Source organism: Epinephelus fuscoguttatus, linkage group LG1 (assembly GCF_011397635.1).
Source record: "Epinephelus fuscoguttatus linkage group LG1, E.fuscoguttatus.final_Chr_v1".
NCBI lineage: Eukaryota > Metazoa > Chordata > Actinopteri > Perciformes > Serranidae > Epinephelus > Epinephelus fuscoguttatus.
The window spans coordinates 37,870,004-37,895,052 of NC_064752.1; the positions used below are offsets into that span (position 1 = coordinate 37,870,004).

A 25,049-nucleotide genomic window follows, 5' to 3' on the forward strand; every position below is an offset into this window, starting at 1 on the left:
AGGTAACCGAGACCACGTCAAAATGAAATCTATTTAATACATTTCAGAATGGAAGAGAAGGATGACAATACCCTGTACTTCAAACCTATTTGAAATGCATTGAGGCCAGAAGCACTGTAGGTTTTAACTTTCTGATACAGTTACTAACAGTGAGATGGGCTAACACTTGGATATAATTCACAGTGAAAGTGGGGATCAACAAATGAGGAAATGAGAAAAACATACAGGCTTGGATAAAAGCCTCTGTTCTTGCAGCCTCTAGATACACCCCAGACACTGTCAGAACATATATGGTGATGATTATATTAAGTAAGGTCCATATACTCTGAACCTCTCACATACAAAACATAGGGTGGAATCATGGAAACTAATTTGCTCTGATGTTTTTATGGTGTGTCTCAGAGAGTAAAAATAACTTAAAATACACACTTTATGTCAATGTTTTTAACTTTACACTCAAAGGAACATTTTTTTTTACATAAAAGAGCTAACCATAAATTACTGAATATATAAATATACCATTTCAGTATGTCTGAAGTTTACACAACAGTTTATAGTCCTAATTAGGGTTGCAGCAGTATACTGGGGTGTGAAAATTGATGGTTATTATATGTGTACATTTGCATTTCTATGTTATTGGAAAAGAATATCACTTATATTTTAGTTATTTTCAAAAATACACATATTTACACATACTTGCATTAAAAAATGTTTTCAAAATTCTGTTATACTAATGAAGTGTTAGTTCAATCCTCCAAAAAACCTCCCTTAATTCATTTAAGTGTCATTGTAACTGATAATAATGATAACAAATGTGTAATACTGTGTAAAAAAATGTGTAAAACTTTACATAGTGAAGCCACGATACTTCTTGAGAGGGTTGTTGTACCGTGAAGATCTCATATCGTTGCAACCCTAGTTCTTATATATCAAACATTTCCTCAAGCTGGCAAACAGTTGGCAATTACAAAGTTTCCCCACAACTCATTACATACCTAATTGCCTAATTACAGTTAGGTCCTTGTCAAAATGTCTGCTTTGAAAATAACATACACAAGGAAGTCAGTGAAACTCAACACTATGCAAACATAACTCTTTATTTTCTTCCACAGGGAAAACACTTTCACAGATTTATCAACAGCAATATAACACATCATTATTAGGTCCACTTAAACTACTTTAACTGATAAATAAAAAAGACAGTAAAAAAGAGGCACACAAGGTAACATGATTGTGGTCTGTTTTTTATGTACAGCTAGATGCAGTCTTTACTGCTGCTGGGTTTTGCAAACTCAGGTCCATGTCTGACTTTCCATGGGTTCAATGGTGCACATCACAATAAATAAACACATAAATAGATCACTGTGAGAGACCAGTCAGCGTGTAGTGGATTTGCAATAACTTGCTCTCTTTCTCACACGTTCGAGCATCAAAAGCTTGATTGGGAGATTGTGAATCACATGTTGGCAGTGTTTTAAATACAGTTCACCTCATAGCAGAAATTGTATTGGTCCTAACACAAATGTTAGTGTGTGTTTCTTTTAAAGCTCAGTATATTTTTAATTTCAACTTAACACTTTAATAGCTGCCAAGTATCACAACTCTGCTTTTGTTAAATTTGCTACTGTATAACTCATATGAGGAAGTTAATATCTAGTTTCAACTAGCTGAGTAAGTCCATTAGTAATTCAAGTTAACCGGCAGAGCCACCAACACATGTACGTATTAAAACAAGACAAATTTGCCTCCAAAATAGATGAGAGGAAACATCTTAAATTTAAGCAGCTCAAGTTCATTAACATGGTGACACACACATCAAGGTAACATTATACACAAAGTGGAGTTAAAAAGTAGGTGTTACTCATTTACATTATTTTACAATTAATTCCTTTCCTTCATACAGCTAAGTGAAAAGGAGCACATTTATTATCCATCAACCAAACTGCAAAAAGTAAACATCTCTGTTTTGAACACATCCTCACAAAGCTGCATTATTGGCAGTGGTTTTGTCTACAGATAGACACAGCTAATGCAGCATTTTATGTTGTGTGATTAAGTACCTTAAGCAGGTTACTTGATGGCTTTACATCTGACTATTTTGCAATAAATCATAATTCATCTGAGATTGCAATTGCAAACCCTGCAATCTCCCACCACTTTGCTGTCAATTATCATAATTATCATTTCATTTTTAATTGCTTCATATATCAAAATAATTCCAATGACACACAAACTCTGTGCTGATGAGGATTTTTTTTTGAGAATCTTAACAACCAGATCTGAGCTGGCAGCAGATTTACAGTGCCTTGGACACCTTTTTTGCAAACAACGGTAACAGATTAAAACAGTGACAAGCCTTCAATTAAATGCTTAATGTGTAACCATTAGTACAGAACAACATACAGACAGTGGACAAAAAACAACAGGTACCCTTTACAGTTGTGCTTCAAATCTAATACAACTGGTCTGAAACCACCTGTACTGTGACTGTGCCAAAGAAGTATTGGATATAACTTGACAGAAACTTTGGCTGTAGTTTTGTAGTGTTGCACTTGATCGCATTATCATGTAAGATGTTCCAGCTTTTCATTGTCCCTCTATATATCCAAATACAGGCAGGTGGATCGACAGAAACCATGAAAAAACATATATTTTTAAAATGGGCATAAACAGTTCATTTGACTTGATTTTCTGACCTCTTCACTTTGGTTAACTGGGAATGAATACAGTTGCAGTGTCGAAGTTCACGGCCTCGGTTTAAACTTGACTTACATAGTGAGTGCCATCATCTACAACCCAGTGCCCTTGGGTGTCATCCACAGCTCTTTGAAGAGCCCTTCTTTGGATAACCTTAAAGTGGGCAAAAAAAGAAAGAAACAATATTAGAACCATGATTGAGATAATGAAAATGTAAATAGTGAAATACATTTAATTCAGTACAATGCAAATTACGTTGAAGACTGAAGTTTGGGTGTTTAGACACTGTCTTCTGTAGCATCCTGAGCTTATCAGTCATATTCTGCTGTGACAACTGACTGTTCACAACTTCAGGTCTAAATTCTACCTGACTTACACTTAATGTAAGTGAACAACAACGACCAACACAACCTTCTGCTTTAACTAGGATATTCAGCAGTTTGCTATTATTGTAAAAAAAAAAACCAAAACAACCCACAACCAATAAAAACAACAAAAACATTTCTGCTGCAGTCAATTGATCTTTCCTGATGACTTCCTAGAGATGACCCTGCATTTAAAAAAGTGTCTCATGTGTCTAAATAAACTGAAGCAATAAAAAGGAAACTAGATATGTTTTCTGAACGGTGATAATAAAAAAAAATCATCAACAGCTGCAATAGTTAATGCCTTAAGCATTTTAAAATCACACTGTGCAGAAAAACCCACTGAGTGTATCCTGACTATAAACTTGAAATATTAAATGTCCTTTCACACCTCCTAAAGACTAGTTAAAAACACCAGCGCCTGTCTGATATACACTGGAAAAACTTTGTTTTACCAACAAATGTCCACATGGCAAAAATCTCTTCCTCAACCTATTCTACAATGTCTTGAGATAAGATAAATGAGGGTTGACATTAGGTTGACTCCATTATTGCATCAGAGCAGAGATGTAGAGTTGCTTCAGTGTTACTTTTGTTTAAATATGTCCCTGTTTTAGTGTCTATATTACGTATGAAAACCACTTCTCCACCCAGCTTTGTATTGCAACTTGCTGGAAACATTGATGAGCCCAAACTGGTAGAAGAGATCTCCATACACTTACATCTATGCAGTGACTCCCTTTTTAATAAAGTGAGAGAAAGTGAAACACTGTATAGATGTAGTATGGAGTATAGAGATCTTTTCTACCAGTATCCAGATATAAAAAACTCCTAAATAAAAAAGAACAAACTAACAGAAAACACCCATTCACCAGGTAAATCAATAAGCCCCTAATAACATGAACATAGCAGGTTTCAGTCAAACAGGCCAACTTCAAACATATGACTTAATTTTAAATTTCTTTCCTTTTCCAGCAGATTTGGCATGTGTAACAACTGTATTATTGCATTTATTAAAACAGTCACTTTGAGCAGGTACATTGTGCAAACGTGTTGAGAAAAACTGTCAATAAGTCAATTACTTACTTAACACTACTACGTTGTTGACACACTGTTATAATGTGACTGGCAGATTGTTGGCATATATCAAATACTTAAGTCCACTCACCTGTTCGTGGTACTTCTGGTTTTGGAGGCAGGTCCCCTCCCGAAATGACATGTTTTTAACTCTGACTGCTCCCTGTCTGTCGAGAGAGCGGGACCTGGGAGCTTTGAGCTGACTGCGCCAGTGCCATGACTTGAGCTGCTCACTCACTACATGCTGCGGGAGACCGCCGGTGCGGTAGTGTGGATGGTCCCATTGAGCCGGCGGGGAGATGTGTCTGGTGTCAGGAGGTAAAGGCCTCTGTGCTCTCTGGTGGGGCACAGCTGCATCTTTATAGTAATACTCATATCTGTTGGGAGGATAAGGAGCCTGCTGGGTGTAATAGCTCTGTGCCAAGTCCAGTTCAGGTTGGTAGACCACTTCTTTATTGTGATAGGCTTTGTGGAAATTGGGGCTGGACTGGTGCCTGGGATTATGGTAAAAGCCAGTGTGTGGGAGGGCTTGAGGTCCATAGCTGCCAACTGGGCTAGAGTGCTGGAATGCAGACTGATACTGTTTGGGCAAATCGCATGGCAGCTCCAGAGAAGGTGAGCTGTTGTAAGATGCAGACGAGTGTTCAGAGTTGCTGTCCTCAGAGTTAACATGGTTTCCATAGTTCAACGCAGGGGGAGGAGTCTCTGGTAAAGTTATTGCGTATTCTGTCAGCCGCCTCCTTGCACCTCTGGGGCGACCACGGTCCTTTGACATCTCAGGGTTGGATATCCTGCGCAAATCACACAGGAATTACAATGCTTGCATTAGTATGGCTACTTGAAAAGCAAACCCAACTTTTCAAAACATACACATCACAGCACCTGATTTGATTTAAAATGAAAAAAGCTTTTATGCATGAAGCTAAATAACATGATCACAGGTTCAACATAGGTGTCCTGCCGCCATACAGTACTTGAGATATATTTGATGTGCAGCTACCTGAGGGAGAGCTGTCTGTGCACACGCATCTCTGGTGTGGAAGGCGTGCTGTTCGACTGGGAGCGGCTCAGCTTCAGATGGGAAGCAAAGCAAGCCTCAAATGGTGGCAACACTTCACTTTTGGCTGGACTGCTGAACACACAAAACAGCAGCACAAGAAATATGTTACATTTTGTTTCTTCGCTGGTGTTCTTATATATCAAAACATTTAAAATACAGGAAAAAAAAACAGATTTTGCTCACGAAGACAGGCATCAACAGTAGAAATCTCAAATATTAAAAAAATGAAAAGCTAAGACAACGACTGCAGTTGAGTATAAAGGGTTTTAATGTTTTCATAAAAATAACTGTATTTCCTCTGACATCCTGTGGCTGAGATCATTGATGACTGCAGGTTAATATTAATCCATTACACAGGAAGAATACATATAATCACAAGCTGGAGTTTTTTATTACAGCAATTAACTACTGGACAATAAAAACTGAATTTTATCTCTGCGTCAAGGTGTCATTAAAATCAGTAGGATTTACAGTTGTTGTCCATAGTGACTGTTGTAGCACCAGAGCGAAAGCAGATGGCAGTGTTGCACGTTCATTACCATCACTGACAACTACTTTGTTATACTACAGGGCAGGAGCAAGAAGGTTTGCACTTGAAATGACAGTACTCAATGAGCTTTTGTCCAGCATTAGTGAAAAGATAAAGTGTTCATCTTGTTCTATGATGTCTGCTCTATCATAAAGAAAATACAAAGCAGTACAAGTACACCACTCAGTGACATTGGCTACATAGCAATGACGTTTAACGCAACTTTTAAAAGGGTGCACAGTGTTTCGGTTAAGGCATAAAAAGCATTAACTTCCATGTACTATTTTTGGCAGGCTTTCCAAAGAATCCAACCAGGACCACTTCCCTCACTACTACCAGTAGCCACTTGATCAGCATTTCACACAGTTCTCTACATGGTGATTGTAGAGAACTGTATGAAATGCTGATCAAGTCCTAAAAAGTCAATTAACAAGAAAGGAGTCAAGACGGATGGACTGTGTTACCTCGTCTTGCTGGAGGAGCGCGACTTCTTGCTCTTCTCGTAGGGCTGGTCGAGACTTGACTCTGTCCACGGGGAGTGCTGGATGGGGGGAAGGTCACACACGGGGCTTGAGCTGAAACTCAGTTTAGAATCAAGGCTCGGGTGGGGAGACTGGCATGGGGTCAGTGGCAGGGTCTGGGGAGCCTCTGTTGGAGACATGTAGGAGCCGTTTATGAAGGACTGTGTGGACACAGGGGGAGGCGGAGGAGGATCTGTCTCTCCTGGACAAGGGGGTCCTGAGGACAACTGGGATGATTGACTTGTCACTTCTAGAGGGAAAAATAACAGAGATTATTAAGTGTGTGTGATACCTGCAGAAAGTGATTAAGTGTTGATAAACATTTATCTCATTGAGGAATGCACCAATTTATCGGCCACAAAATGGTATTGTTGTACTGCATCTCTAATCTCTTCCACAGATTCTTAATGTATTCTTTATTTTATTAAGAGAACCCATGACCATTTAAGTATTCAAGATAAATGTTCACTGCTCATATTTCCATATTTTATGGTTAAAGGCTGTGTGGCAAACATTGTCCAGGCTTTAAACAAAATAAATTGGTCTTAGTCCGACTCTCGTCTACACTAGATTTAAAAAAAAAAAACCTTGTAAAAACTGGTCTTACCTTCATCTTGCACTACAGAATCAGACAGAGAGCTGTCATCAGATGTGCCCAGATCTGAAAAACAGAAACAGAATTAACTCCTGGCACAGGTGGTTATAAATAAAGGGATTTGACTACAAACTATCTTGAAGTCTTGCCGGATGCCTCTCACCATGTTGTGCAATATTAAAAGCAGGGAGTGGCGATGATCGGCCGTGCTCCAGTCGCAGCTGAAAGGCCGACTCTTGAAGCCGTTTCAGTTTTTTCTCCTCTCTCTTGCACTGCTGTATTCGGCTCTTTCTAACAGCCTTACTCAGGTGATCTTCGTCGCAGAGCTTGCGCGCTGCCTCGTATATCTTCATTTGAAGCGACAGCTCACTATCCACTAAACTCAGTTCTGACTCCTGTCAAATGGTGGCGTGACAAGAGAGAGACAACAGTGTGACTCCTGAAACATTGAAGTTTACACATTGTTTATAAATGATATTATTCAGTCTTGCAGTCTCCACATGCCGCTTATACCTCTGCTCCTTGTGGGATGCTTTGATCGTCCAGTTTAAACGCAGCTCCAATACGTCTGCGAATCTGTGGAGGCTTCTCTCCTGGCAGCAGAGGGTAATCATCTGACAGCCGGCCTGTCAACTCCTAAACAACAGAGAAAACTTCACAAATCCAAATGTCCACAAAGAAACATCTGAACGTAACATAAAGTTTATTGTCTGGAAACAGATTCTGACTTGGTGAAATCAAAACAAAGACATCTTTTCAAACACTAAATCCTTTCGTTTTCGTTGTTCAAATAAAGATACACATCTCTTCAGAGTTTATTCAACCACTTCTGTGGAAGTTTTGAAATGATGTAACAGTATCTCAATCTGCTCTCTTTACATGTTGAGGCATATAGGTTTGTGGAATCTCTTGCACAATTCTGCGTATGCAGAGATTTCCTTTCACAACACATTCTTTAGGTCTCACTTTCTCACAGCATCGAGTATCCGTGTCAAAGTCAAACCCAGAGCACGGCAACGCACTGTTAACTGATTTCATACTTCATACATTCGTTACTTTGAGTCACTCTTAGACAGCCACCTTTGCAGACAGACAAACACGTAAGCACGGCCAATGAGCTTACTTATTCTTTTGTCACTAAAAGAAGGGAGAGGCGTCATGCCTCCCATTAGTTCACCTGAGCGTGTCCCAACAGGAGTGCCCAGCCCGAGTGTCAACAGGAAAGAATGATCAGTCCTGGGATTTTACCCTGGAGCACCGACGCATGGCAGAGATACTCCCACAGGGATATGTGACCAGTTTCGAAGTGATTCAATGTGCCAATGTTTTGTCTCTACTTGATAATTCACAACGCAGAGAGAGAAAGTACTGCAGAAAGTATTGGAAATGAAGGGGTGATGTGTGACAAAAGTCTCATGCTGGAGCTGGATTGAAATCCAGGCTGTCATGGGAACACTGAAGTCACTTTGACCAACTGAACCACCAGGATACCTCTTCAAAGGCTATGATACATTTAAAGAAAATCTCACAGCAGCCACATTGCATGTTCTAATTCAGTACACAATGTGTCTGAAAGGAAAGGGATGATGTTCGTATTCTGCTTGGTAGTAAGAGCCAAAATAAAAGCGTCACAAAGGACAGGAGGATAGATTAAAAGACCTTTTGTTTCCTCTCAATGGCCTATGACTCAACACAACCACTGTGACATTAAGGCTGGTTTGAAGCTAATGCAGACTAATTTGAGAAAGCATCAAAGTTTTTGGACATCTAAGTCCAGTCCGTGTTTGTGAACAACAGAAATCTGAAATCGCGTGAAAAATGTGTGAATAAACACAAGTGTGGACACAAAACTTGATTTAATTCATCCACATTTGTGCAGACAGGGCTGAACACATCTCAAAAATGTCCCCTCTTGCAGGTTACTTTGTAAACCTGCAGTAAAATGTGTCATCAAACATCCTGCTATAAACTACTCCACCTATTTTTTTGGAATCACATGCAATACAGCAAGTACACTTTGTATCACCTCGCCTAATTACGTAACAACTGTCTTCAGTTTGACTTTGTCTGGGTCTGCTGAAACCTTTCGTAAAATTTTAATAATCTCAGATTATCGTGATTATGTGACTCATTTGTCCTGTGACATGTTTACGGCTGTCGCAAACAGTTCGAAGCACCAAAGCCTCATTCCTAAAGTTGACATTTAAATTTTAAATCAACATTTGAATGCTGTTAAGCCTTCTTTTTTTGCATGTCTATTCATTCTGCTTAAACCTGGTATTTCTGCACAGTTGCAGATAAAGATTAGGCTACACTAATATTGTAAGTACTGTACAATTTGCAGAATTAGATTCCAGTAGCTGCTGAGTATTGTTTCTGCCTCATGTGATCCAAACATCTCCAAGAACTCCAAGAAAACAAAATTTACAACATTTTTTTTTATCAAACTAAATATTCTGCTTCTATCAACACCTGTTGGCATATAGCCTTTCCAAGACAACATTTTCACTGCAGTCAAAAAATGCTTTGCTCCCCTGCTTGCTGTGCACACACCTGTATAAACTTAGTGGTCTAGCAGCAAATCTAACAGTACCATAAATGACATATATTCATTAAAGCAAGTTGATTTGAGAGATGACGTCATAAAACATAACGACAGACATCAGAAGCTTCAATGTAATTCTTATTATGTAGTCAGTTTTTAAACAGTCAGCCTGTTGATTTGTAGATTACTTTTACTTACAGCTTCTCGGATGCAGAGATCCTTCAGGTCCCGCAGGCATTTCTCTAGTCGGTTTTGGAGATCCTGGTGTTTGAGCTTCATGGCCCGCGTGTGCGTGGTTACATCCTTCGTATGCGTCATTGGGCTGTCAGAGCCTGCGTAATGCAACAAGAACGAAGCATAAGGACTCATCTGAGATTATGTGACTGTTAAACATCCGTTATTCAGTACTAAACACATGAGAACATAGGTTCAGTGTCAATCAAAGTTAGAAAAAAGTAAAGTAAAGACCAAAATTGAAGCAGTGGCACATTTCATTCTTAACGGAAACATAAAAATAACCAGTAAAAGCTAACTGAACTTCAACTAATGATTACTTTCAATATCATCTAGTATATAAATGTAAAATGTTTATAGATATTGAACAATTGATTAGTTGACCAAATGTCTGGACTCTAAAGCATATATACAAACACACAGTACAAATACACTGAGTTGTCCGTCTAATGTGAACACCTTGCTGAATTTTATGCAATCCAATTCAGAAGCTGTGCAGTAAACGCTCCCCTTTATGACGCCTATCATGTTCAGTCGTTGTTGACATCGTCACAGAGATGTTGACTCAACACTGTAAATTGGATTGATTATACTGAAACTAGAGGTGGGGGTGGGGTGTGTGTGTGTGTGTGTGTGTGTGTGTGTGTGTGGGGTTGCTCACAGCTGAGTGTGAGCAACTGCAGATGAATATAATCCGAGCGTCAATCCCTGTCTTAAAAGCTAGCGTATGAAATAACTGGCAACCTCCAGGTCTGAAAAATTAACAAACACTGCCAAGTGCCAAAACTGCAGGCTGGCAATTGAGGCTGGCTCTAGAAGCCAGTCAATCCCCATAGACCCCCATGTCAAAATGCCCAGCTTCACAGCATAAATAAACATGTTTACACCCTCGTACAAAAATCAGATTTGGTCTCTATTGCTAATTTCCCCCTTCATGACAACTGTAGGGGAGTGAAGTTTTCTATAACTTGTGTTTACATTAGATCAAGGCGCAAAAGTTATGTATAATTAAGGGCAAGCAGCTTTGAGGGACAGGCTGTCTGCGGATAGTATCTTCAGACTCTCAGTCACATCCAACCCTCGCTCCTCCACAGCTCCATCTTGTTGTTCAAATATAGTCACTTCTGGCTCCAAACAACCAACGTGGTGACCATAAATGCTAAGACTTCAAAACGGGAGTCCACAAACCAATGGGTGATTTCATGGTAGCTACGTCCATTTTTTTAAAAAAAAATACAGTCTATGGTATAAAAGCTTTTTGGCTTATATAAATATGAAGGGTAAAGGGGACTTGGACAAGAGTTACACTGTATGCAAGTTGTGTCCAACTAAGCTAAAATAGTCACAGTGAGAAAAAATAACTCATGTACAGGAATCAAACGTTTTGATGCATCAAGATTCTAATCGTATCGTTGGCCTCTGAATCTCAATTGAATTGTGAGGTGCCTGGAGATTCCCGCCCCCAACTGAAAAGTGGTGTAGTATTGATGGCTGCAAACATATGTGCATAACGTGTGAAAATGAATATGTACTTTCTGCCATAATGAAAACAAAACAAATCAAACATTCAGTAAAATAATAACATTTTAAGTCTATTTATAAATCCATGTTAGTGATATCACAGCTAATGTTGCTACAACTGCATTTATCAGTCACGTCCAATGTCATGTTTGAGCAATAATATAACTTGTAAAAGTTAAAAATGTCCGTTGTAAAACTTAATTTATTCTTATCAAAACAATATTATTATCATTTCCTATTTCATGACCTTCATGTTGATGATGATGCCTGTTCTATTTAATTTTATTTTTACTTTGTCCTCTGTTGCCTTGTTGAGGGTAATCTGGCATGCTAATACTATGCTAACCATGATTTTAATTAGAAAGTGCCCTGTCACTACACTGCTCCAGATAAACTCTCGAGGCCACTACACACACACACAATTGTTGCATTCAACACAACGTACCTTCTGTTTTTATCGTTGTTTTCTTTAGTGGCATGCAGAAAGACTGGCAGGATCTTCGTAACTATTAACAATGTGTTAGTGTTCTGTCTGCTGCTGTCTGCAGCCTTGGTGACTAATGACATTAAGATTAGTCTCAGGGCAGTGGGAGTGGCTTCAGGCAAAATGCATTGACCGCCACATACCTTCAGAGATTATTAACAGAATCCCTGCAGGTACTGACAAACATCTGAGGTGCGACAGGAAAGAAGTGTGACAGCATTACAATAGGGCAAAGAATTCCTCCTCTGCGAGTGACAATCCCCCTATTCTTTGTAGATCGACACTTTCTCATTGTATAGGACAGACATCACGTGGCTTAATTAAGGCGCAAGGAATGTCAGAGAGGCCAGAACTAATCAGTAGACACTGCTGGGCGTAGCAAAAACAGGGCTGCCAAACTTTGCAGCCGATTCTATGTGATTGTTACCATAGAATAATAATTCTAGGTGACCACAATCTGTGACTCCCTTTAATGACTTACAACATACAAAGAGCAACATATTCACTAGAGTTGCACCTGTTAAACTGATTAATCATTGGGTCAGAAAAGAGCCAAAAATGCCTATTGCATTTTTTCAAAACACAAGGTGACATATTCAAAGTGCTTGTTGTGTCTGATCAGCAGTCAAAATGAAAATATATCCAGTTTAATATCACAGACAACTAAAAAACAAGCAACTATTCACCACTGAGAAGCTGCAGCTATAGAAGTTTCTGCGTTGCTGCTTCAAAAAAGACACAAATGGTTTACTGATTGCTAAATTTTGTGCTGGTCAATTTTCTGTTCATCAACTAATGCATTACTAGATCAATTGTTTCAACTTTAGTAGTCACAAAACATGTTAATCCAGCAAAAGGTCAGCAAAAGATCAGACTTGAAATAGGTACTCCACTTAATTTACACACCAAAGTGTAACAGAGATTTCAGGGAGTACACCTGTTTAGGTGGAAAAAAGTTGTATAAAGCCTTTTATGGCTCCACAAGGAGCTGCATGAAGTCGGACTTGAGGCAGCTTCAGTTTGGTCCGAATACTCCAAGTTTAAAAATGACAATAATTTCATAAAGAAGTTCTAAAAAGGTGTGTTCACCAGATCTCTGTAGCCCACTCCTCATCTCTGCTTCAGGCTAGCGGCTCAAGGCTACATTAGCTGGTATTAGCATAACAAACCCAAAGCTTTGACAAAACTGTGGTTGGCCAAGTTGCATTGTGGGTAATGTAGATGTCATGTTTTGACAAGAAAGAAATCAGTGGAGTGCTCTTTTAATCTGGATCATTTGTGTTGCTTTCTTCATCTTGAGCAGGACACAGACAATGGACCAGATGCATTTTGGTCCCTGCCTGAGTTTTGATAATGACCTGTTTTCTTTAAATATGACTTTCACTTTCTTCAATGGACTGGAATTACTACCTAAAACTAATTTAATGTGCTGTGTGCTGACGTAGGGAGTTGCTTCAAGAATGTAGATTATTTTATTGAGAACACATTGACATCACTGCTGCCAAGAAATGTGTAGCAGCGGTTGCTAACGCCATGCAATCTGCTATGATTGAGTTATTCTCTGAAAGGATGCCATTTTGCTAAACATCGGACGAAAGACAAGCTTGACAGATTTGATAATGATGCTGCAATAAAAGAGGTGAACTTGTGTCAGGGGAAGATTTATGTTACCAACTGAATCTAAATGTAACAGCGGTGATGAAGAGAATGAGTAGGTAGAAATAAACTGTGTTTTGGCAAAAGACATCAACATCATAACAGCTCTGTCACATGCCAGATTACTGGACCTGTAAGAGTCAATAAGCCATACCATTGCTTATGACTGCTGATGTAGGAATGTTTCTGTAAGTGTTAAACTTAAGATACTGACATTTTGTTTGACCTGTGAACAATGACTTTGTTTAGTCCTGAACAACACAAATATATTTGTATGTTTTGACTTGACTTTACTTGGGATTTTTTTATTTGTCTTCTGTTTGAGGTCATTTGAAAGCACCTGCTGTGATAAGATTACCATGTGCTGGACTAAGCTACACTGTAAAAAGAAACTATTTGAAAGTTAGTGTCCAGGCTGCCTTAAAATTCTAAAGAATTTGAGAAAATAAGTTTGAACTTTCAACTTGATTTTAATTCTGTTATATGTCTAAATTCCTTATTTATGTAAGTAATGGTTTTATGTACAACTAAATTTAACAGTATGTGTGTACTACATTAATTTGGGTCTCCAGCCATGTCTACTGGCTAAAAGACCACGAAGCAATCCCCACGTAAATCCACTTCCTGTTTTCACATTAATTAATGCAATTCAATAAAGCTGCCCAGTGTCCCTCAGACATATTTGGGCAGCCGACCAAAGACAATCTGCCGTCTAGTTTGTTTTCTACTAATTTTAATCTCACACGGCTGGCTATTGCAGCCCAACAATAAACTTTGCTGCAGCAAACTGCACTGACATAAATGATCACATTTATGATGTTGCACATGTGTACATCTGCAAGTTTTGATATTCTGAGACTAGAAAAATGGAGGAATGTTTTAGAGGGCTGCATTGGGATTGGGTCCCGTGGAACACAAATATCGCCGGAGCAGGCGGTTTGAATTTTGCTGCGGGTGGGAACGGGCGGCTAAAAAAACCACGGCGGGATCACTACGCGCAACAATTACGCACAGCTGCGCGCTCTTTATAACTCACTGTGAACCTATGTTGCATAATAAAGATTTGCCCCCTCTGAATTTTTAACTGCCCCCTCAGTAACTTCATCCTGGTGCCAGGCCTGCCTTAACCTCAATCTGCGTGATTATATAAAGGTAGAAAAATAAATAAAATACAGAGGAGGAGAATACAATATGAAACAGCCTTTATTTCATTGAAAACTAAATGAAAACAACGAAATAGGAGCGCTATTCCTGACCAGTGCATCAAAAGACATGCAGGCCAAGGAAACGAAACAAACAACCCCATGAATCTCTTTATTAATAGCCTATAAAATGACATGTTTTCTCCTGCGGGACGGGAGAAGACACAAAATCAATGCATCTCTATTATTGTGCGGGCATAAATTCTCAGAGTTTTGCGGGTGCTGGTGGGAGTGGACATACACATTGCGGGAGCGGGCGGGAGTGTTGCGGTTCCGGGCGGTAATGGTCAGAAATTCAGCGGGAGCGGGCAGGAGCGGGATGAAGAAAACGGTCCCACACAGGGCTCTAGAACATTTTTTAAAATGTAGCCTTGATGATCAAATGTAATTGTTACGTTGCAGTGGTATTTAACTATGTCTTTAGTGCCTGATTGTGCATTCCTTTATTTATAATAAAAATGTGACTAAGACAGTTACGCTAATCCATATTTCAAAAATGCTATAAGTGATGAACAAAATGTTTACCTGAATGAAGGATGATGCCACTGTCTGTGTCACTGATCTCTCCGTTGCCCTCCATGTCAGTGGATCGACTTCCTGTTGTTATTTTTCAGTGGATAATGTCGACGCTCACCATTTCCTGTAAAGTATTATTTCAATGTTAGTATCCATTACAGTTGTCAAACTTTTCCACAAAAGTCAGGAATCATTTGTGGCAACATTGGACTTAAAAGTGGACACACTTCTGGTACTTTGGGTGTAATGCCCAATACAAAAATGCAAATTCCATCAAGAAAAACTAAAATTGAGTGGGCAAGATTCAACTTTCCTGTCCCCAAGGCATCTTTGTCTTGTGTCTTCAAAAGGCAAAACCAGACCAGATTCAAACTGTGACATTTTAGCTCAAAAAACAGCACAGCATTTAAACCTGCAGCCTTCCAGTCCATTCAGGATGATTACAAGCCACTCAAGCAATAGATGGTTAGATAAAATCTAAAACCAAATCTAAAGCCAAACAGCACTAACACAAGCTCTCCAAAGACTGCACAATCCTTTATCTTGTGACCTGCTAATGAAGTGATTCAAGTGTGACTTTCCTTCATGACCCTACAGTCAGGTATAGTCATAGTCTTCCACAGCATGAGTACACACACATGTTCCCAAGTCTAGGGTGTTTCCTGTGACTGCCTGTTTGATAGTCTCTGATGTCACATGATCACCATTATCTCACTCCTTCAGATAAGAGGCTCAGAACACATGAGCCATATATTCAGCTAGTGTCAAGTAAAAACTGTGAAACTTGTTGGTTTGATTATTAACCAAGATAATACAGGAATGTGCTGCTGGTTGCATACCAACACGCAGGGGAGGTTCACCTCAGCTAGGAAGCTTCCCCGCAGTCATTGTTTTGAGGAACAACTAGATGAGGTGAAGTCATGAGCAACATGCAAGAGTTGTTTCTATCTTATGTTTGTCCAGGCTGGTGACGCCCAGGGATCCATATAAGGGTGTCCCATTATGATCCTGACACATCCTCCAAACAGCTCCCATGACTGTGACTGTGACACTTCACTCCTCCAAATCACAAATAATTGGCTGTTGTGTTTGCAGAATTAAGACGTAACAGCTCATGCACAGGACATTAAATAAAAACAACAACAACCTACAGTGCTGAATTCAAACTCGATTTGGTTTGAAAAATAAATGTAAACATATGCTACTTGTACTTTCGACAAACTACACATTCAGAGCTGATCTATGAGTCTAAAACTGGATTGTCCACACATGGCTCTCAACATGGTGGCGGCTGAACCAGTGGCTAGCAGCTAACTATGCTAACAGCGCAAACAGTGCTAACAATTGCAACAGTGCTGACAGACCTAACAGTGTTGATGTGTCTGGGGAATATAGGGCAGGCACTATGCTTATGGCAATGACGTTGTTCCGCCGTTGTGGGTTGGGACAGCGTCATCAGCAGTAGTCATCATATGAGCACAGTGCAGAGACATGGCGATTAGCTAGCAAGTGGGACAAATTCACAGGGACTACAGGCACGAACATGCACGAACATGCATGTGCAGCCAGTCTACCACAACAAAGAACAGAGAAGCTCAGATTACAACACACGCAGAGGGAGCGTGACCTCATTCTCTGCTCAGGACACCATTACTCTACTATACTTTTACATATCTAATAGTTGCTGCTGTAATAATGTTGTATAAGGCACCTTTAGAGATCACATTGCTGATCAATTTAATAACAGCAAAAATCAAAAAGGTAAAGGAATTAACCCACTGGGGATGCAACGAGAGATAATTTGCATCATTAATCAATACATAATTTTTTTGAATAATCAACTAATCATTTAATAAAAATGTCTAAAATATTGAAAAGTTACCATCACATGTTCCCAGAACCCAAGGTGACGACTTTATAATAGTTCAAAATCCAAAGATTTTTCATTTACAATGATACAACCCAAAGAAAAACAGCAACTCTTCACTTCTGATAGGCTGGAATCATCATATATCAATTTGCCACTTTTGCTGGATACTTATGAAGTTATTTTACTTTCAATCAAGTCGATCAGCTACCTGATGATCAACCCTTTCAGAACTAAAACCAAAATATGATGATCTAATTCAGAACTTAATTTATCAGGTAGGTAACTTAATCCAACAATCCCCACAAAGACAGGCTGTACAAAAAAAAATTGAGTCATACGCCTTGAGAGTGTTTTAAGCTTTTGGATTCCCAGTCACCAGCTCAAGGTGCGCTTATCACTGAAATCCCCTGAAAAACCGGCAGACTCTCATCCCTCCACCGCACAAGGATGGAACCAAAACTACCAAAGTAGTTTGATGCACTGTAGATGTGCAGTAGCTTGCTGTCAACATATATGACATGACCTGTTGATATACTGAACTTTTTTCCAATCAAATGTTTTGTTGGACATATTTTCTCTGTGTGAAATGTTTATATTGTGCGTCATGAATCCCAACATTTTTCTATTTCCAACACAATATTAGATAAACAAGTACAAACTGGGCATTTCTTTAGGGACGGGTTTAGAGAAATCAAACACACATATACAAAAACAGGGAAGGAGTTGTCTCGACCCTGAAGGTGCTAAGAAACTGTAGGAAACAGACAAAACAATCACACCACACTGATGTAGTGTGTAAAATCATCCATGTCTAAATATAAAATATTAACTTAACAATACAAGCAACACAATGACAGTTACCCCACACCGATCAAAAATAAATCACCTAAATGATGTAAAGTACATCAAACACTGCCAGCTGGACAACATATATATACAAATCTACTTACTTTATGAGAAACTTAGAAAAACTGTCAAAATCCAAACAGCAAAAACTTTCTTTCACAACTCCCGACTTGAATGGAAATGCACAAAACCTGAGCTGTGTAGAGTCTGGACAGGAATGAGAGACTCGCCCACTAAGAAAGCGCTGCCTGCTGTAGAGGAGTGGCCACATACAGAGGGCTGAACACTTGAGTCAGTATCATATAACCCAGCACTCCTGCCTGAGTTTGAAACTGTGTCAACAACAATGACAAAGATACTGAGAAATTACACCTCACTTTGCCCTCTTATCAGCATCCTAATAGATGGGTGGTGGCAACCTGTGTGAAACGTGTGCCCCATTACAAAAGCACTACTACTATAAAAAGTAGTCACACGGTATGACAAACATCGAAGACCCAGGTCCAACTTATGAGCAACAGCACTTATGAATATAATGTCCATTTTAAAGCTAAAACGATTTATCAAGTAGTCTATTAGCTGACAAAAAATTACTTACACAATTAATCACTTACCAAACTTGTTGCAATTATGCCAAACTTTGCCGATCCCAGCTTCTAAAACATGGAGATTTTCTGCTTGTCTTTACACTGTATGTTAGTAAATTGAGTATCTTGGTTGTGAACTGTCTTTTTGGACCAAAAAAACAATGTAACAACATCACCCTCCAATCTGAATACTGGTGACTAAACAGTTAATCGATTAATCGAGTATTCTACAGATTAACCAGTATTGAAAATATAAATAAGTTGAAGCCCTAATATGATGTCAGTAATCAACCCATTTTAGCAGTCTACAAGTCTTGTTCAACTCTTTCAATTTTGTTGATGATTTCTTTTTGTCCAGGTACGTGGGACAATATGCAAAGCCAATATTCATGCTTACATCACTGATAATAGATGACTCAATGACTTGATAACTGACTGTTGATGACTTTCACGCTGACTCCTCTCCTCGTCTGTTTTCTTAACAATAAACTGTCGGTGTCACAGTTCAGCTCTGCATACAAAGGTCAAATATCTAGCCAATGCATGTCTACTGCCATCTCCTGGATGTTCAAACAGCCAGTAAAAATGAATAACCAATTATGAACTTACAAATTTACTAGTGTGCAAATAGCTCTCTAAGCTTTGGCACTTCTCTCACTTCCAGGCTACCAGTGCAGAGGCCTTTTTGTAGCCTGACATTTTTGCCTCCACTAAAAAGAGGGAAACACATGTTGGTGGGATAGTCCGCATGATTTACAGAGACCCAGATGCAGCACCTGCTCTCTAACTGCATGGCTCACATTCATTCTGAATCTCAACATTCATTTTGGCTTTCCAGGAATGTTGGTGCTCAGACATGCTGAGAAAAGGTCCAGCAATTCCCAGACACTCAAGAATCAGTTCTCAAATGACATGGCACCGAGAAAGCAGCAGCCATGGTGACAAAAGCGGCAGATATTTGGTTCAGTGACTTCCACATTTAGGTTTCACAGCGGGAAGAGACAGGGTGCATTTCACAGAAGCTTTTACGTTTGGCATTGACAATGTAGTGAAATATTAAATCTGATTTCTTACACTGTTGTATTTACTTTATCTGACCAGTATTATAAGCTGATATTGGCTTATCGCAGATCAATGACAAGTTGACAAAATGTATGTTAGCCCTGCTAGCTTACAGCAAACCACCAGCCACTGTGCACTAGCTCCATTTAAGCTGGAACAATAAATCAGTCGGGCCGACAGATCAAATGGTATTGGCAAATATGTCAGCCGATAAATAACAAGTACAGAAATAACAAGATATGTTTTGATACTAGTCAATGCTCTGTATTCTGTCCATCAGAAAGTCCTGAAAAGTTTGTTCTTTGGCCTTGGTCATTATCTGATGTTTTTTTTTTACCTGATTTTATACCTGCCTAAATAGTCCTGAGTCGGTCGGGCTACAATCTCTATACCAATATCTAATTTTTGTTTCTCATATTTTGTCTGCTGCATTTGTATCAGTAAGGGTGAGCTGACTAACAGAAACATCCCTCTGCATGATGCATTAACCAAACCGCACCCTCCAAAATAACCACAAAGTTGAATCAGCACCTCTCTAGAACAGTTTCAACAAAAAAATACCCTGAATATTCTAACCTTCATGAAGGCAGCATTTATTGCAGATTCTTGTATTAGACTACATTAGTTTTAGCTAGATGTGCCTAATAAACTAGGAAACAACTACAAGCTACCAGCGCCTGTATAGTTAATAGAATAAAAGAGCAGCAGCAGCAGCAGCAGCAGTGCCTTGTGTAAACAGGCAGCATACCAAGCAGTTTGATAACCTAAAATCAGATACAAGGGAAGTGCAATTATATAAATGAACAACAATCTCTTCCGTTCATGGGAACCAGAGTTTAGAGGTTATATCAACACTAATGCTAACAGTATTTTGGAAGCATTTTTTGTCCTTCAATTATGGAATTACAACAACTGTGCAGTTATGTCCATCATGCTCAACATGAAGACTACAACTTCCCTCGACACTGCTGTAAAACAGACACTTGTCCTGTGTTTAAGTAGCCAGTTGGTGGATGTCATGGGTAGTTTATATAAACCAGAGGTCCCCAGGAGACAGAGACAGAGCTTTGTGTAGGCGACCCAGCAGCTGGCATAACAAATTCTTTAAATATTCTTGAGTCCTTTATAAGAGTACAGCTAGACTACCGCTGCCAGTGTGTAGAGCCATCAGCTGCCAGAGGATCACACATTTTCCCCTTAATATTTTGCAACTTGGCTCCTCCGCCAGGTGCTACTATATCATCTCACTGTCATGATGCTTAAATCAAAGATGGGGATGCAAAAAAAGCTGCTACATTACATTACAGTAGTTACACTAATGGAGTACAAATCCTTAAGCTTTAAAAGGCAAACAAAGCAACTCTGGGAGCTGCTGGGTCTCCACCCACCACCTCCCCCTGCCTGCAGCCAGCTCTAAGTTTTATGTTGCCTAAGGGCTCTAATTGACTGTAATAAAGATGTGAAAAAAAAAATAAAATACCACGTGTATCTCAAATGAGCAAGAGTGCAGAAGTGGTGTGTCTGATGTGGATTACTGAATTAGAAGTTTGTGCATACCCATGCAAATCAAGGTCTATTCTAAACTGTGGCCAAGCCCAAGGCCGTGGCTGAGAGTGAACAAGCTTAAACACATCAACACCATTACATACAGAGACAGACGTTTAAAGCTCCTCTTTAGTAGCTTTTAAATAGGAAAAGTATGATTGTTCCACACTGTCTTGATAGTACTAAACTGTATGTGTATTCTGTATAAGCTTGTTCAAGGTCTTTGTTGAAGCTATTTGATGTTTATACTGAGTGATATATTAAAACCAAAGATTCAAAGTTCTTGTAACAATACAGCAAATTGACATATTCTAGACCATTTTTGCATCTGATTTCTCTAATTTTCCAAGTTTATTTCGACATATCTTGAAAATTTGGGCTCTCCATTAGAATTTAAAAAATGAAGTTACATGAGTTTTACTAAAGTTTGGCTGCACAGCTTACGTTTGTAATGACTATCCCAACAGCAGTTCACTGAGGTTTCAGGAGTTAAGCCACTCATGTCCTTTTGCCCCCTGGTCAATGCTCAGGAATGTGTAGACAGCAGAAATGGTTCAATGCACAGAAATCACAAACTAACTAATGAGACTTCTGCTCTAAAAAAAAGCTTTATAGAGAATAAAGTAAAACAATATCATTCGGTTTCAAATATATCAACCATTTTGTAAATTATGTTCAAACTTCATAGGTTAGGTGTACTGTTAAACTGCTGTCATATGATAACCCTGAGTGTGAATGCATGTAAGACAGCATGAAATTCCCCTGTAAGTTGAATTTCATTGTTCACCACCGTTATCTGTTAACTGCTGCGTGTTTCTGCTCAAAGAGGATGTTGCTAATTTATGTACTTCTCTGCTGGTCAGTGCAGTCACATATCTTAACACAGGTTATGGTCCCTTTACACTGTGGTTCTCTTTTACACAGAACTGACAACTTCATGAAAACACCAGGGATTATCCCTGAAACACAGCCTTAACTTTCTATAGGAACAAACAATAAAAGATGGAAGTAAACTCAGTGTCCTATACTATAATTACATATTTTGTGGCTAGGTTTAAACTACTGGGAAAATGTATAATGAATGTTACCAAACAATTATGACATAATAAATATAAAATTATACCTGAATACTGTAGTTCTGTACATGCAAGTACATTTACACAATAAAGCCAAATGGTGCGACAACACTGAAAAGGGCTGGACCAACGTGAAAGTTGAATTACGCGTCAGGTAACGTTATAGAGAAATATAACGTATTTATTCATCCATTTTATCCCCCCGCTAACTCAGCTTCATAAAGCTGCTGGGCCTCGGCTTTGAAGAGTTTCTCAAAGTTTAGAAACTCGCTTTAGATGTGAACTTTTCCCAACATTTAACTATCCACTCCCACGTACTTATTTTCAAAGGAGCAGTGAGTCAAGTTGCATTAGTAACACACTGCGTACATGTACACAACGTTTGTAAAACAAAACTTGTAACTTCATCGCCGTTGCTCTTACCTCAGTAACGTCAGCTAGTTAGCTAGCTAGCATCGTGCCTCAGCTGCATCCATACAAACTGCGCTCCATCGGCTCTCAGTCTCCCAGATTTGAGCTGGAAGTTTATTTATATTTACACTGACAAAAGAGCAGAAGAACCCAACACCAAGTCCTCGAGTTGTGGTCTAACCGAGTGGACCCAATATAACACAAACATTAAATTAACACTTTACTCCCCCAGCCTAACTTTTTTTCTGTTGGAGAGGCTACTTCTAAAGTAAAGCTACGCAGTGCCGCCTTCAGGAACTGTCGGAAGAAATGACCCAGCTAACAACATAAAGTATTTACCATGGCAACCGCATTTCCAACACTCGAAGTAAAAATGGCCATGCGTGTCAAATTTAGTCATCAAAATCAAAAACAACATAGCGAAAGAGATTAATACAATTCAACATTCCAATTTCATTAATTAACAAAGGGTTATTATTCTAAGGTATTGTCGTTGTTGTATTCCTGCTTTCCGTTTCTAATTCTGCCAATGTGTCCCTTGATTGCTTAAATAAAACAATAACCTCCATGTGAAACAATCCGTTATTGTCACTTGGTGGCTACTGAATAGGCTTCAAGTTATATTTACCAACATGTTTTTGGGAATCATGGGCTTTAAATGTGTTTGTGAACGCCGCATGGTTCATCCTCTTCTCTGGTACTGTGTGGGCGGTTTACCCCCAGTAAACACCGTCTCATGGTTATTCAACGGATTTCGACATCAAAACAACTTAAGTAATACTAAACAGTATCATTTTACGGAGGAGGACAACGTGCGTTGAAGGAGACGAATATCAGCATTATATTCTACAATGTTTTAGCCACTAGAGGGCAGCAGTGCGTTACTCAGACCTTTAATCCTGTAAACCACGTGAACAGTCAGCTACCAAAACATCCAATTTTGACTCTTCTGATACGGTCAGCTACTAGTAGATGCTGCATCAGTGGCTAAAATGATAGTGTTTCAAATGAAAGAGTGAATAATAATAATGAAGTCCGCTTTAAGAGAAACACATGAATGAATTGTAGCTTACTTATTTACTAAGTAAATATTTTATGACAGCTAATGACCTTTAGCCATTCACACATCCAGTGGGTCACTGCAAATCAGACCTGATATAGACATTTACCCTAACAAGACCTAATCATTATGAAAGATCATTATTTTTATTTATTTATTTATATAATTTTGCTGTGCATCACAAACCAACAACCTAAAGCCATTAGCTCAAATATACACCTTTGCTACAGCGATCAACATTTCATGGCAAATTTAATGACAGCTAGTGGCTGAATGTGTCTTTGTTCATGGACAATAATGAAACTGATCATCACTATTTTCTATTCACAACAAAAGTATGTCTTCTGTTTTATAAACACATAACTTTTGCTGTTTAACCAAATGTTCTTTTTCACATTTCACATAATTTAAGTCCAAATTCTAGCTGTGCCATTTGTTGCACAAATAGAGATTATTATATACTTTGGAAAATTCTGGTATATAAATATGTTTTAACTTGTGTAAAGCAATGAATTGTAGTGTTTTTTTTCTCCAAAAAGTAAAACACATTATTGGCACTGCTTCAGTGATAAACAAAGTCTGTTTTTTTATTTTTTATCAGCACTTCCTTTTCTCTCGTCAGACACAAAAACATTTTCCACATCTGTCTCAGTAGTTTTATTTGCCAGGCAGTTAATTGTTGTAAATAAATCTGAAACCATGGCTCTTTGATATTAATCCTTGATCTTAATTCTTGTAGGAAGAACTGTTATTTGGAAAAAATAATACATATTTTTGAGTATTCACCTATGAATGACATTTGTGTCCAGATGGGGAAGTTTCACTTAAAATAAAAAAAGTGATGACTCCTCCCCTGTCATCAGATGTCAGCAAGTAACCTGACATCTGATGACACTGGAATGGAGGACTTCTTGTTTCACAGGACAATCAGAAATGAAGCATAAATGCGCTTTTCTCAGTGAGCGGACTCTGTACAGATCAAACAATGTAGACATGAGCTTACTTTTAAGGAACAAGGAAACCACAGTCAATCACCTGACCTGAATGCTGCAGCTCTGGCATAATCTCTGTGTAAAGGTTCTGCATGTTGGTGGTTAAACAGTGAAGTTAATACACACCCCCCACATAGTTTACGTCTACATTCACTGCAGTTGCACTTACAGCAGGGCAACACTGAAACAAACTAGATATCACTAATGTGACAGTATTTAGAGTGTGCCTTTATTCATACTGTTCACTCCAGGTAAGGTCCGTCTGTACAGAGAAAAGTGCTGATAATATGAACATGCAAGAAATAGGTTTTCACAAAAATATTTTTTACTTAACAAAAAGGTTACAAAGTTGAAAAGATACATACAAAAATGATATCAACTAGGTGTAGTGCAACTTCACAATAAAACTATAAACAGCAAAATAAGTGACAATAACAGGATAAAAATAAAAGCTAAAACATAATTTAACAGTAGCACGAGTGAGAGTGAGAGAGTTAGCAAACTGTCTGAATAATTTTGGTCATAAAGTTAGCTAAGGTTAGTTAGCATCAGCCTGTAGCAGCAAAACCCCTCAGTTGAATATGGGTGTTTATTGGTT

At 38.8% G+C, this 25,049-nt stretch overlaps 1 protein-coding gene across 2 annotated transcripts; it reads right to left on the reverse strand.

Annotated features, from left to right (window-relative positions):
• Nucleotides 1-1,061: 1,061 nt before the first annotated feature.
• inavab (innate immunity activator b) lies at nt 1,062-22,685 on the reverse strand. Of its 2 annotated transcripts, none has more exons than XM_049576168.1 (10): nt 22,412-22,685; nt 15,012-15,126; nt 9,588-9,721; nt 7,358-7,480; nt 7,008-7,239; nt 6,857-6,910; nt 6,193-6,499; nt 5,140-5,271; nt 4,231-4,930; nt 1,062-2,850 (listed from the first exon to the last, which is right to left on the reverse strand). In XM_049576168.1, exons 2-10 carry the CDS (start codon nt 15,064-15,066, stop codon nt 2,758-2,760), a joined length of 1,830 nt encoding a protein of 609 aa, XP_049432125.1. In that variant the 5' UTR covers nt 15,067-15,126; nt 22,412-22,685; the 3' UTR covers nt 1,062-2,757. The 2 variants fall into 2 exon arrangements, with proteins under 2 accessions (XP_049432125.1, XP_049432134.1); XM_049576177.1 differs by lacking the exon at nt 22,412-22,685 and adding an exon at nt 17,823-17,949.
• Nucleotides 22,686-25,049: the final 2,364 nt, after the last annotated feature.